This window comes from Capra hircus, chromosome 6, assembly GCF_001704415.2.
Source record: "Capra hircus breed San Clemente chromosome 6, ASM170441v1, whole genome shotgun sequence".
Classification (NCBI taxonomy): domain Eukaryota; kingdom Metazoa; phylum Chordata; class Mammalia; order Artiodactyla; family Bovidae; genus Capra; species Capra hircus.
Genome location: NC_030813.1, coordinates 40,955,790 through 40,971,287, shown reverse-complemented (window position 1 = coordinate 40,971,287; position 15,498 = coordinate 40,955,790). Strand labels below are relative to the sequence as shown.

Here is a 15,498-nt window from a genome sequence, read left to right as displayed (position 1 = left end):
TTGGAGAATTTTGACCATTACTTTGCTAGCATGTATGATCTAGGGTGAGGGCCAAATGAGATCAGTCTCAGGATCAAAGAGAGGCCTAAACATGGTGAGTTTGAATGTTATCCCCTATGTGATGGACAACTCTCCACGGGAAGATAATAAGCCAGAAACTTACATGAAAATACACACTGATTTGGCTGCTGTGCTAAAATAGATTGTAGAGGTGTGAAAGGAAAAGCAGGAAAATCAGTGGGGATATGTCACATAGCGGCTGAGTCTAGGGCCATGTTAGCAGAATTACTGAGAATTAGAGAAAGGTTATATTTTTTTAATGTTTCTTTTTAGTTAGCATATAGTTGCTTTACAATGTTTTGTTAGTTTCTGCTGTAGAAGGAAGCTATATTTATATATATTTTTTATAGTGGAGACAACAGGTTTGTTGATTGGATTAAATTGATGGGTTTTGTATATTTTAGCAAATAGTAGACAATGAATGCTGTTGACTGACTCATTGAAAGAAACAATCAACCCTCAAACTCAGACTTCATGAAGCATTCTCTAATGGACCTCACTCCCCTACTTCCTTGTTCCTCTTCTTCCTCTAAACTCCCATTCCTCTTATGCATGCTTTCTCATGAGCACTAATATTCTTGCTTGGATTTAGTGACTTATGTGTATTTCTTACCTCCCCTTCTGGACTGTAAGGTTCTTAGTAATATTTGCCCCCTACAGTCCCTTTTTTATTTTGCATGTCACACAATTAGTGTCAGCTATTTTGAAGACTGCATGAAGAAAAACACACGAATGATATGAAATAGGAATAATGTGAAGGTCAAATTTCTCAAGTGAAGAAATTATCACTGAGCTATGGGCATCTGAAATCTGAGGATCTTTCCAGATAGATTGAACAGCTGTGGAGCTTGGCTAGTTGAGACTCTGCCTCACTTGGAAGCCCAGGACTAGCTGAGTGATTGAAAGTGGCTGTTTCTGAAAACCAAGCCCAGAAAGTCGACGTGAAGCTAGCTTCTGTGAGAGAGGAGTCTCAAGGCTCACTTGGTCACATAACAGAAAAAGTGATTAAGTGTCATAACCACTTGAAATTGCAGTTTCTCCATATACTTGATGCATATAATAATAGCAACACCTCAGAGATGGCCTGTGAAAAATTACTAATAATTACTCTTATAAATAGAGCACTTGCTGTATTCTCTGCAATGGCCTGAATGCTTTAATTGTTCTGTGTACTAACCCATTTATTGCTCTTGACAACACTGGGAGGTATACACTTTTATTCTACTTTTATAAATTACTAAAAAATAACTATAAATCACTGAAAAGCCTTCACTTTTCCAACACAGAGAAAACATTCTGTATATACTAGAGAAAACAATATGGATATGGAGCCAAACACTATGTTTTAAAACCCAGTTTTCCTGCTTGTTTTTGACCTTGGATATGGCAAACCCTCATAACCTCAGTGCTCTCCTTTTTAAAGTGGACTGATAAAAAGAATAAATGAGACGAAGTCTATGAAAGTCCACATAAAATTATAATGAAGTCCTGGATAAGTGTAGATTTTTGGAAAAAGAATTGATTTTTAGCTCAAGTGTGTAAGAACCAATCCTTGTAAATTCAGTGTCCTTAGGAGAAAGCATGAAACGGATCTTCAAAGAAGAAAGCCCCTCATTTACCACAGCTTTGTTATCGCAGTGAAAAGTCTTTCCTAAAGATCTGTGACTTGCTCATGTCCAGAGGACTGACAGCTTTAAGTAAAAATGAAAACTTCCATAGATGCAGATCTTGGCTCATTTCTAGCCTTATCCATCTTATGGTGTCTGGGCGAATTAATTAGAGTGTTACATGTGAGGGCCTTTTCCCTGTTAAGAAGTGCCTCTTTCCCTACTATCTTCTGTTATCCTCCTAGAAATTCTATAAAGGGGGAACATTATCCCAGTTCTGTGGATCTGTCTTCTGTGCCTCCTAGGTTAGCTCTGGGCTCACAGAGAATACCTGCTCCGCATCTAATTGCTTCTGACAACTAAAATAAGAGTGGAATGTCCCTTGGTCTGAGTATTAGCTTAAATTTTCTAAATTGCTTGCTGTTCCTTGTTAACATTTTGAAATGTACTTTCTTCAGAGTCTTTTCTCAGTGAAAATTAGGAGTTCAAAGACAGAAATGCTAATTATAGCTTCTCTTTGCTTCTCAAAGACAAGGTTCTCTTTATGTATATTAAACAGACATGCGCGTGCACACGCGCACACACACACATACATACACATATCTCAGTTGACTTGTTCTTGGTTAAATACAGTTTATTTTTGCGGATTTCAGTTTAGGGTTAGCTTTTCCCTTGTTATTTAAAGGGGTGTTTTCTGTTAAAAGTAATTTATATATTGTAACTGTATGATAGCCAGAGTAATGCTCCCCCAAAGATATCCATATCCTAATCTCCAAAACCCATGGATATGCTAGGTTGTATGACAGGGTAATTAAAGGGTAACAGGGCAATGCTAATTAATTGACCTTAACAAAGAAGGATTATCCTTGTTATCCAGACAAGCCTGATGGATTCACAAGAATAAATGAAAGAAAGAGGCAAAAGAGTCTGATTCAGGATGATGCTACTTGAGAAAGACTCAACTCTCCATTGCTGGCAATGAAGTTAGAAGCGGCCACTAGTGAGGGAATGTGCGCAGACTCTAGAACCTGGAAACACCAAGAGAACAAATTCTTACCTAGAGCCTTCCAAAGGAACATAACCCTGCCGACACCTGGATGTTAACCCATTTCAGACTTCTGACCTCCAGTGTTGTAAGATAACAAATCTCTGTTGTTTCAAGCCTGGAATTTTCTGTTAATTTGTTACCATAGCAATAGGAAACTACTACAGACTGATTTTGGCATTACAGCAACATGAGTACAATGATTTAAAAGAAAAAGAACTCTAGCAATCTCCAACAGTGTTAAGCTACCACACTGATTAGCTAGGAGTTCTGGGAAACATGTACTTCTCAGAAGAGAAATGATTCCCTTTCTAACTCTCCAGGCCTCTGTTTATGGAGCTGAGGCATGTGTGTTAGTCACCCAGTCATATCTGACTCTTTGCGAACCCATCGACTGTAGCCTGCCAGGCTTCCCTGTCCATGGGATTCTCCAGGCGAGAATACTAGAGTGGATTGCCATTCCCTTCTCCCGAGGATTTTCCCGACCCAGGGATCGAACCTTGGTCTCCTGCATTGCAGACAGATTCTTTACCATTTAAACTACAGAGATATTTACTTTACCTCTTTTTTAAAAAAATCAGGCTTAGTCTTTTTGCTTAACAGATTTACTCAGACACAGCCCCCAGGATCACTTGCTGCTAGCTTGAAGCAGATCTTGGCACTAGTCATCAGTTTGCCCGATTTGGGGTCCTAGCGACAGCTAGCACTCATGAATGGTATTTGTGCCTGCACGCATGCTAAGTCACATCAATCATGTCTGACTCTGTGCAACCCTGTGGACTGTAGCCTGCCAGGCTCCTCTGTCCATGGGATTCTCCAGGTAAGAATACTGGAGTGGGTTGCCATGCTCTCCAGGGGATCTTCCTGACCCAGAGATTGAACCCATATCTCTTAGGTCTTCTGAATTGTCAGGCAAGTTCTTTACTAGTAGTATCACCTGGGAAGTGATATCTGTGACCTTCATGGCCAATTAAAATGGCTTCTGTTTATTGAGGATTTTTCTGATCTCACTGGGAGGAATCTCTTTCTTCTACAGTGCCTTGTCTCTCCTTGCTTATATCTTACTGATTATGTAGACATCTTAGGTTCCCTGTTACAGTAGAAAGTACAGTGAATTGAGGGTCTAAAGACCCGGCTATAAATCCTGGCTGCTATGCCCTGGCTAAAAGAACTTTGTTTAGAGTTTGACTTAAGGAAGTTTCTCAAAGATATCAAAAGATTTTAAACATTCAGTGAAGTAGCATCATAAGTCACTGTGAAACACTGCTTATTCACTTAACCAAAATGATGATAATATAGTCAAAGGCAAATACAGAAAGTTATAAGAGATTACTTAAGAGATTAAGAAGCTCTACAATCAGTTGTCAAAAACAACAGATCAATATTTCAAGAAAAATTTGTCTTCTTGTGAAGTTGCTCAGTCGTGTCCCCAGGGACTATCGCATGCCAGGCTCTTCCAGCCATGGAATTCTGCAGTCAAGAAACAACAAAAAAGTCAACGTTTTTATACTTTCTCTTACCAACATCATATATTTTCCTCTATTCATAAGTCCTTTTTTAAAATTTAATTTTAGGAAAATATTTCTCTTCATAGTATATTTCAGTCAAGCACAAAATGTATTTACTATTAGTCTCAAATATATTTAACATTGCTGTAATAAGTGGTCAAAAGTAGGTAAACATAGACTTCTTTAGTAATTAAAGTTTCAATATTTTATTTTATTTAAAAATGAACTAGAATTCAATGAATTTCCATCATTTAAATTGATTCAGTGAAACTTTAAAGTTTCAAGTTACCAAAAATAGGAAAATTATTTTTGGGTAGGTGTATCATAGTGTTGGCATCACTGACTCAATGTACATGAGTTTGGGTGAACTGCTGGAGTTGGTGATGGACAGGGAGGCCTGGCATGCTGCGATTCATGGGGTCGCAAAGAATCGGACACGACTGAGAGACGGAACTGAACTGAACTGAACTGATCATAGTGTTAGTCACTCAGTTTTGTCCAGTTCTTTGAGATCCTATAGACTGTAGCCTGCTAGGCTTCTCTGTCCACGGAATTCTCCAGGCAAGAATACTGGAGTGGGTAGCCATTTTCTTCTCCAGGGGATCTTCCTGACCCAGAGTTTGAACCTGGCTGGCCTGCATTACAGGTAGATTCTTTACCATCTGAGCCCCCAGGGAAGCCCTAAGTACAATAAAAGTATATTTAACATTGATGATTCTAAAGACATATCTGTTTAATTAAATCAGCAACACAAACTTCTTTTTATTCATTAAAGATTAATCCTAGATCATGTGATCCTTTAAATTTGGGACCAATTTATGTTATATTTAGAAATAATTGATTTGTAAGTGCTTACTTTTAAATCAGTTAAATAGAGCTCTTTAATAGAGTAATTTTGGTAATACATCCCAGAGGTAGAGACATACCATATTTTTAATATACACACAGACATATATATATCCAGATAGATGCAGAGATCGCATGGTTTTCCTGCTGAAATTTAAAAAGGCCTCGTTTCCTTTTTCTTCTCAGTTTTGGGTCCCACTAATTGAGCCAAGACTGTAGTCTCAAGTGATGTTGGCTATGTTTTCATTTCAAAGACATGGTAAGAGTTATAACTTCAAGCTGTTCTCCAGGAACAGTCTTTGTTCTTTTAGAGTCAGATTGTGAAAAGATGTTTTATCAAGTTAGTTTCTCTGAGTATGTAAGAAAATAGTTTTGGAATGTCATAAGAGCCCCCTCCTGGTGATTTAGGGGCAAGATAAATACTTGCAAGTATCGACTGTATCCATTGTACATGAAGCTATCTGGCGTTCCAACCTGTGGCTGTGCATCCAGGAGCTGGTAGGGTTTAGAAGCACAATCCCCTCCTCCTTTTGGTTTCATTTTACCATAAACTACAAATCTTTCCAATTTAAAGCTACATTTTTTTTAAAAAAGTTGAGCCAACCCAGTTGACTCAGAAGTTCCTTCTGCTTTCTTTTTGGTTTGTGTGTTTTAAACTTCTTATTTTGTATTGGGTTATAGCTGATTAACAATCAACATTGTGGTAGTTTCAGAGGAACAGCAAAGGGACTCAACCATACACATATATGTAGCCATTCAAAAGTTCCTTCTGCTTTCTCTGTCTAGCAACTTCCCTATAGAATCCTTCCACCTAGGAAATATACTAATACCCCATAAAATTCCAGGTCTTAAAATTTTAATGGTTTAGGCAAAACTCAGAACTGTCACTTTTTTAAATCAATGAGGCCTGGATATCAGAACTCACCAAAGCACTGGGAGAATGATGGGAAGCCAGAGGGGCTCAAGGGGCCTATGTTGGATATCAGTTCAAAGAAGACTCCAGGTGACCTCAGGTGGGTTTCTCTGATACCCTGTCAACTCTGCCAAGCAATGCAGGTGGAAAATCAATAACCAGTCTATAACTCAGGTGAAGAAAAAGTTTTATTCAAGTCAAGCTGAAGGTATAGCCCAGGAGACAGTCTCTCAGCTCTGAGAAATGTTCCACTGAAGCATGGCTTTAGCATAGTATTATACCTTACTAGAACATCAAACTTGGCAGGGGATTATTCTTTCAAAAGTTCAACAGAGAAGTATAGTTATAGATTAGCACTACACAGTGGGGCAGTATGGAGCAGGAAATGGCAACCCACTTCAGTATTCTTATCAAGAGAATCCTGTGGACAGAGGAGCCTAGAGGGCTGCTGTCCATAGGGTCACACAGAGTCAGACATGACTAACGCAACTTAGCATGCATGCACGCATTGGAAAAGGAAATGGCAACCCACTCCAGTATTCTTGCCTGGAGAATCCCAGGGACGGCGGAGCCTGGTGGGCTGCCATCTACGGGCTGGCGCAGAGTTGGACATGACTGAAGTGACTTAGCAGCAGCAGCAGCAGTGGGGCAGTATGATCCTGGTATCTGGCAAGGGGACAGAGAGTATTAATATTGGCATCACAGGAAGAGAGGAAATGATCTGCATCTTCAAGTGAGCATTCTTTACTTCTACTGCCAATTCATGGATTCAATGGGACACTCAAAGCAGGAGACTGAATATTTAATTGTTTAATGGACAGCTGCATACATATTTTAAAGAAATGCATTCTAGGTACATTTGCTAACCTTTCAGAAGAAGCCCTGCAGCTAAATAAAATAGCTTGAGTTCTGTCATGTTTGACTGGAAGTTTGTCCAGAGAACATTCACAGATCTTTGCAAGTAATTGGGAAACGTATCAATGAGGTATATGATATACTGAGGGTGGAAATAAGGATTGGAATAGAATAGATGACAACAGAAGGTTAATTGTTTTCATCATTTTACTGAGACAATCTTAAAATTAGAAGAGACTCTAAAGGTCATACAACAACCTTGTCTTCATTATCTGCCCTGAAAGATCTCTTAAGTTAAGCGTTCTTTTCAACAACTTCCCACGACCATTTTTCTCTTCTGCCTAGGAGGCCTCAGTCCAGCCACACTACGATCATGACTGTTGCCCTAGTGTCTGTCCACTTACACTTCTGGGAAAGTCATTCCTCCTCTCTTACTTATTTTTAGAGACCTAGATTAGTTTTTCTCTTCAGTGGAACTTTCTCAGTGATGCCAACTGCACTGATGTCTTGCTTCTCTTAACTCCTATTGACTGAGAATAGAAAAAATTTCCAATAGAATTTAATTGCTTTTTAACTTCTCTTTTAAACTTCTCATTCTGATATTCCCTGTCATTAACAGTTTCAGAATCATGAAATATGGGGTGTTTTAAGCCAGTTTTGTCCACTTCCTAAATCCTTTGGCCTTGAACAAGTTAATTCTGCTCTCAGCACCTCACTTTTAAACCTGTACAAGATAAAAAGATTGGATTATTTGATATCTAAATGATCTCCAGATATTTCAGTTCAGTTCAGTTCAGTCTCTCAGTCCTTTCCAACTCTTTTTGACACCATGGACTGCAGCATGCCAGGCTTCCCTGTCCATCACCGATGCCCGGAGCTTACTCAAACTCCTGTTCATCGAGCCAGTGATGCCATTCAACCATCTCATCCTCTGTTGTCCCCTTCTCTTTCTGCCTTCAATCTTTCCCAGCATCAGGGTCTTTTCAACTGAGTCAGTTCTTCACATCAGGTGGCCAAAGTGTTGGAGTTTCAGCTTCAGCATCAGTCCTTCCAATTATGAATATTCAGGACTGATTTCCTCTAGGATGGAGTGGTTGGACCTCCTTGCAGTCCAAGGGACTCTCAAGAGTCTTCTCCAACACCACAGTTCAAAAGCATCAATTCTTCGGCGCTCAGCTTTCTTTATAGTCCAACTCTCACATCCATTCAGACAGGACTCTGAAAAAGCCATAGCTTTGACCAGATGGACCTTTGTTGGCAAAGTATTGTCTCTGCTTTTTAATATGCTGTCTAGGTTGTTTAATATGCTGTCTAGATATTTACACAAATATAAATTAATATTTTTAAATTTAAATTTGACTTCACTAATTCCTATCTGCCCTGTCATTCTACCTGTATTTTTGAAGATAAAATAGGTAGGTAAGTAAATCTATCCAACTTTAACATTTTTACAGGTTTCCCTGGTGGCTTAAATGGTAAAGAATCTGCCTGAGATGCAGGAGACCCATATTCGATCCCTGGGTCAGGAAGATCTTCTGGAGAAGGAAATGGCTACCCATTCCGGAATTCTTGCCTGGAGAATTCCATGGACAGAGGAGCTTAGCAGGCTACAGTCCATGGGGTGGCAAAGAGTAAAACCCTAATCAATGACTAATACTTTCATTTTAACATTTTTCTCAACTTTGCTATATTTATTTTTATATTTGCATGTCAATAGTACAAGGATCATTTCTTACCTAAGGAATATCACTTGATGAAACTTCAAACTGAAGCTACGAAAAAGAAAAGGAAATGATCAATTCCAAGTTTCAGGGATATTAGCTCAAGCAAGATTACTGAAAGGATGAATTGATGCAAGGAAATTAAAAGTGCACTCCCTGATCCTCTCTCTTCTTCAGACTAGTGAATTGGTTTGGTCATGCCTCCTTGAGTACATTTTACTTTTCCTAAAAGTTCCTGGCAAGTGTTCAGAATCCCTTACCAGAGCCTCAGTGAAAGAACCCTTCAAAATGGTGCAACAAGGACTGAGACTGGAGCAGTGATGAATGGTGAGGTGCATGGAATCTGGAACCCAGGAGGCCTCAGTTCAAATCTCAACTCTTCTGTCTCCTTGAAACCAAAGTAACAATATTAATCTCAGGGAATTATAAAAGAATTATATTGGTTAATATGTGTAAAAATTTTAGAATACTGTCTAACATTTATAAGTTGTCCATAAATGCTAGTGGCTATTAGTTTTTGGAGTATATCAAACATAAATCCTCAATATCCCCCCTTATTAAATGTGACTTTGTGGAAATAACATAATCTCAACAAGCCTTGGTTTTTATTTTTCTTTGAAATAGGGATACAATATCTAACTCTGGTTTGTGGTAAGAATAAATTAATTTATACATGTAAAGTACACAGTATGGTGCCTAGCTTAGGGTAACTGGGTGTGAAATGTTAGTTTAATCCTTTGGTATTCCTTTCCTATTCTGGATGTGGTGGCAGTGGTTTAGTTGCTAATGTCCAACTCTTGCGACCCCATGGACTATAGCCTGCCAGGCTCCTTTGTCTATGGAATTTTCCAGGCAAGAATACTTGAGTGGGTAGCTATTTCATTCTCCAGGAGATCTTTCCAAACCCAGGGATCGAACCTACGTCTCCTGCATCAGCAGACGGATTCTTTATGGCTGAGCCACCAGGGATGCCCATGCTAGATACTCCTTACAATGTAAAGAAAAGAGTGAGCCTGGGAATGGAGGGGGAAAGCCAGAGCATATTCTAATATAATAGCATGGGTTGGGGCTGAAAAATTACTGTAACAAAATGATAGACCCTAATCTGGAGTTGTTGTGTTTTTTTTTTAATAATATGCAATCAACTATTCTTTTCCAAAACGCCCCTAGAGAAACAAGATTTCTCAGATGAAGAATGAAACTCTTCAATGGTGCTGTTATCTTACAAATCCTGCACTGGGGGCTGCATGTGAAAGAACCATTGTATTCTTTGAGAGCTGCAGGATCCTATAGCTGGAACCAACAAAAAGAGTTCAGAAAACCAAGTGACAAATGTAACCACTGTAGAGAGGAAAGGGATGGGCCTCCAAGACTCTCAGCTGGAGAATCCTACACTAGGGATATCATTGTCCTAAAGGGAAATACTGCCTGAAATTAACAAAGTCAGACCCATGGTGCTTTATCTGAATTTCAAGCAAGGTTGAGATTTCTTTCCTAGGAAATGAGATACGGCAATATAAAAATACTTTGCCTAACTCTATAAATCAAAAGGTCAATTGACAAATACTTGTTAAAATCTACTGAAGGGTGTAGAGGGAGAATAATAAATTTGAGTGTCAGACTAAGGGATTCCCAAGTGGCTCAGTGGTAAAGAATCCACCTGCCAAGGCAAGAGATGCAGAAGACTCGAGTTTAACCCCTGGGTTGGGAAGATCCCCTGGAAGAAGAAATGGCAACCCCCTCCAATATTCTTGTCTAGGAAGTTCCATGGACAGAGGAGGTTGGTGGGCTACAATCCGTGGGGTTGCAAAGAGTCAGACACAACTGAGTGACTGAGCATGCATGCAGGTCAGACAAAAGGATATTCAAACTCTAGATCAATTACTTTCTAGCTGTGTGGTCTTGACTAAATCATTTAACCTCTCTGTACCTCAGTTTGTTTTTTCAACTGTAATATGGTATTGTATAGGATTAAAAATTACAGTTATAGTTTGACTGACCTAATTAATTTTTGCAGCTTTTTTAAAAAAATTTTTGACTTCCTATAGCTAGCTATATGTTGGCAGGAATTTCAGAGAATTGTTACTTAAAACATTTATTTTCTCATCAACTTCTGAGAACTGCTTCTTCACTGGCTTGGTGACACAACTGTAAATAACCTGTTTAGATGGATAAATGGTTGGGCAGATTGATAGAAAGAACATCTCCTATAAGCATATTATGCATAACAAAAAGCACTGTTTTCAGAGCCAGTTTTAATGACCTAAAGTTGTATGTACCAGTTATATTCTTGGAATCCAAAGGAGAAAAATAGCCCTGTGGGCTGGGATGTTCAAAAGTCTTTATAGGAAAAAGACTGGAAGTAGACTTAGGAGCAGGACAACCAGAGAAGAACAAAGTCATCTCATCCATCTAGACCCAGCAGAGCCTCGAAAGAGCTGGCACGTCTGCCATAATCCCACAACTCCCTTGTGCCGAGCAGGGGAGCACCAGCAGCTAGGCTCAGCTCTCCATGTTCTGTTAACTCTCATGTCAGCCATGACAGTGGCAGCTGCATCCCCATCTTGGACTTAGAAAACTGAGACTCAGAGATGGAGCAGTTTCCCCCAACTCACAGAGCAAGCAAGTGACAGAATCAGGATTTAACCCAAGCCTACTTAACTTGAAGCTTGTCTATGATCTATTATTTCCAATAATGATGAAAGCTACCATCATTGATCCTTACCTCCTCCATAAAGTCTTTGTCCTGTTACTACCAGTCACCTTTCCCCAGGTGGAGCTGACTTTCCCTTCTTGTGCTCCCACTGTATCTTCAAAGATATCTACTCAAGGGAGAGAACATTTATGGATCACATTTCATGCCTGGCTCCTCTGTTAACCTGTAAGTCCCCAAAGGATAGGATTGGACTTTATTTCTCATTTTATTATTCATATATCATGCATAGCTCAGTGCTGTCCTTAGTCGCTCAACCATGTCTGATTCTTTGCAACCACATGGACTGCAGCCCACCAGGCTCCTCTGTCCATGGGAATTCTCCAGGCCAGAATACTGGAGTAGGTTGCCATGACCTCCTCATAGCTCAGAGTAGCAGCTTAATAAATGTTAAAGAATAACTGAAGGAAAGAATGAATGCTCATTGCCTACCAAACAGTGCACCCCCAGGTTTGCCAAGTTGACCTCTTTATGCTTCCAGTTCCTCGCCTGTAAAATGAAGATGACCATAATACCTACCACACAGAGCTGTGCGTGTGTGCATGAAGTCACTTCAGTCATGTCTGACTCTTTGCAACCCTATGGACCATAGCCGGCCAGCCTTCTCCATCCATGGGATTCTCCAGGCAGGAATACTAGAGTGAGTTGCCATGCCCTCTTCCAAGGAATCTTCCCCACCCAGGGATCAAACCCATGTCTCCTACAATTACCTGCACTGGCAGGTGGGTTCTTTACCACTAACACCACTTGAAAAGCCCACATAGAGATGTAGGGCTGAGTTAATGAACTAATACAGATTGAGATTTCCCTGGTGGTCCAGTGGTTACCATTCTGAGCTTCCACTGCAGGGGACATGGGTTTAATCCCTGGTCTGGTCGGGGAGCTAAGATCCTACAGCTGCAATATGGAGGAACACATAATAAATGCTCAGTAAGTAGTAGTATTGTTATTATGACCATTCTAAGTTCCCAGCTGCTGCTGCTAAGTCGTTTCAGTCGTGTCCAACTCTGTACGACCCCACAGATGGCAGCCCACCAGGCTCCCCCGTCCATGGGATTCTCCAGGCAAGAACACTGGAGTGGGTTGCCATTTCCTTCTCCAATCTAAGTTCCCAGAGTTCCCTTTAAATAGAAAACTTTAAATAAAGCATTGAAGTATCATAAGCACAACTTCACAGAAAAAGAACTGTTTTCAGAGTGGTTAAGTGTCTTGCAAAATACCACACAGCAAGAAGCAGCAGAACCAGGAAATGTTCCCTGGGGCCTCAGGCATTACTCATAAGCCCCTTATGCCTCCTAGTGAGTTTCAGAGGCTAAAAATCCTTTCACACACAAGAGTCCCAGTTGATTCTTTTCACCACCACTCGTGGGCTGGGTTTCAGCACAGAGGAGATAACCCGCAGAGTGACTAAGCTGGTGTGGTTCTGACATGGCCCAGAATCCGTGCCCCCAAAGCTGCCTAGGCTGCTAGGTGTGGTTCGGAATAGAACGCCCCTTGGGATCTTTCAGGACAAGCGCGACCCACGCTTAACTGATGATAAGAATCACCTGACTTCTAGTTTAAGAACATAAGCTCCAGAATCTTCGGAATCAGAGGCACCCGAGTAACGTTTATCATCAGGGAAGTTTGTGAAACTTTGCTTTGAGACAGGCTAAAGCAAAAATTAAAGGATGATAGTAGCGCTCACCCTCCAGGGGGCAGTTACTGAACAGCAGTGTTTTTCCCAGGTCCTGCTCTGCCGCACCCCACCCCACCACCATCCACTTTTGTAAATATGAGGACTAAATCAATCTCCCTAATAATGCTCTCAATCATGTGTCAGCAGGGACCAGAACAGCCCCAGTGGAGTGGCAGGTGGGCGGCGGCCTGGACGCTCCCACTTGAAAAAAGCCACTGAATTATGAATATTTTTGCCTCTTCACTTTTCTCTCTAGAAAAGCTGCCCCTGGGCTTCCGCAGGGGGCTTTTTAAAGAGGCTATAGACACCAGCCACCAAAATTGAATTTTTCCTAGCATCCCGAGAGTGAGCGGGTCGAGCTGCCTCGCGGAGCAAGCTCAGGGAAGAGAGAGCAGCTGCTCTGGGGAAAGGGGGACATTCGCAAGCTTCCCAGGCAGCGAACTAGCGCGCAGACAGCCCTACCCACCCAGCCCGGGGTTGCAGCGTCAGCGCACGGAGCGCCGCTGTGCTCTCCCGGGCAAGTTTCCTAGGAGTGTCCCTTCTCTCCACGGACACTGCAAAGTCTCCAGTTCTCCAACAGATCTTTCCCTCGCAGCTCTGAAGTCCAAGTACTCGCTGGCTGCCGCGCAGAGTCCCGGGGCCGGCGGGCTGTGGTGGAGGGACACCACCAGGCAAATGCCAGCATCAGTATGAGAGCCTGGACTTTAGCCCAGGTCGGTCCTCACCCCGGGGGGCCGCTGCTTTGCCCGGTGCATCTTTGAGGAGCTGCTCACTTTTACCCCTTGCGAGTCTTTGTTCCAAGCAAGATATTACTCGGATTTTCTAATTAACTCCCTCCATTCCGAAGGAGTTCGGAGGCTGGGATGCCTCTACCTGCTTGAAGGATGTTGACTCTTGAGTGGGAGTCGGAAGGACTGCAAACAGTGGGTATTGTTGTGATTATATGTGCATCTCTGAAGCTGCTTCATTTGCTGGGACTGATTGATTTTTCAGAAGGTAAAGTGGTCGCTCCCATCTGTGCCGTTGGTCAGGTCTGGTTCAGAATTGGATACAGACGCTGCAGAGTTGAGAAGGCTTAAAATAAGCAAAAAGTTTTAAAATGTGCATGCTTGACATGGAGCACCCTAGCACTGGACAGTTCGTTTCTATTTACCCAGATATTTGACATTGGAAAGGAAGGGATATTGTGCCATTATCTTTCCATCTGAAATTTAGAGTTTAGGGTGATATTATGGGTTAAATGTACTTCTAAGGTGGGAAATTAGGGCTCTCTCTACTGCAGCGTGATAATACAGGTTGCTGTTTTGGTTGTCAAGTTTACCACGCCTTAATGTCATTAGTAATTCCATCCTCTGGAGGAGTACCCTGATTTGTGAGAGAAATATGTACGTGCCTCATTAGTTAGGAGATGTGCGGGTGGAGCTGAGTTATTGATTATGATAAAAAATGGGTAAGCTTTTGATTTAAAATTGAGTTAATGAATGCTTAGCAAAAATGTGCTTTGAACACTTAATTTGCAAAAGTGTTTCATTTACATTTCCCAGTGAGCCACTTTGCTCATTTGTCTCCTGAGTGAAAACCCATATAAGCCCAGCACAGCATTGCTGCTATCAATTAATATTTTATCCTCCTAATATGAATTTTACTACCAAAATCAATTCTACTATTCAAAGATTGGCAAGTTAAAAAAAGTTGTAACTTCTTTTTAATAGTGATATATATATACTTACATATGTATATATTATTTTTCATTGAAATAACATGCTTTGAATTATTTAAACCCTAATTATTGATGTCAGTTCTATATTCAAGCTATTCTTTATTCTCAAGTGAAAGAATGGTGTTCCTGAGACATTTGCTAATACCTTCCGGATAAGGATAAGATCTTTTCTGCCGAGTTATTTATGCATATTCACTTCTCACATTGTGTGTAATGTGGGAAGATGATGAAAATATTTAAGCCTGACTGTGTTTCTAATCTTTCTGACAGAGTTCAGGAGCTTAGCTAGGATGACAACATCTCAAACTACATCCGGTATACAGGTTGTTGCTGTTAATATGTTAATAATGGTCGGTGTATCTTATCTTCAGAAAGTCTTTCCTTCTACAAGTGGGTCCATTAGATTCTACTGTTTAGACCAGTATAAGAACATCAGAAGTTCTCATGCAATTTTCATATCTTTTTTTTTAAGTCTTCTCAATCTGTAACAAGTGCTGCTCAGGCACACATAAGAATAATATTTTAATAGGATTAAACAAACCCTCAGAAAATAAAATTTCTGGTTTTTTTTCTCATATTACACAGTAATTTTATTTAACTGTGGGAATAATTTTATTTAACCTCACATTTCTCCTGAGAGGAAAGCAATACAGAAACAAACTTTTTTCCAGGTGCTGCACAATGATCTTGCATTATTTTGAGATGTCTGCCTCAACCCTTTCTAGTGGTATCGTAACAAAATACAGATAAGATCATTTTAATTTATGTGATTGGAATAATTTGCTTCTGTTTCATTTCTTCGCCATATTAGTTTTTGTTTTCTGGAATCCGT

The 15,498-nt window shown here is 40.5% G+C and overlaps 1 protein-coding gene across 3 annotated transcripts in view; it reads left to right on the top strand.

Moving 5' to 3' along the window:
- KCNIP4 (potassium voltage-gated channel interacting protein 4) overlaps nt 1-15,498 on the top strand; it is a 1,310,185-nt gene that overhangs the window by 1,051,140 nt on the left and 243,547 nt on the right. Inside the window, exon 1 of one of the 3 annotated variants that reach the window (XM_018049334.1) lies at nt 13,283-13,942. The exons of the other annotated variants lie outside the window; for them this stretch is intronic. Coding sequence (XP_017904823.1) covers nt 13,831-13,942 — 112 coding nt within the window. The 5' untranslated portion in view covers nt 13,283-13,830. Of the gene's footprint in view, nt 1-13,282; nt 13,943-15,498 lie in introns of those variants that run through there. 3 annotated transcript variants of the gene reach the window in all.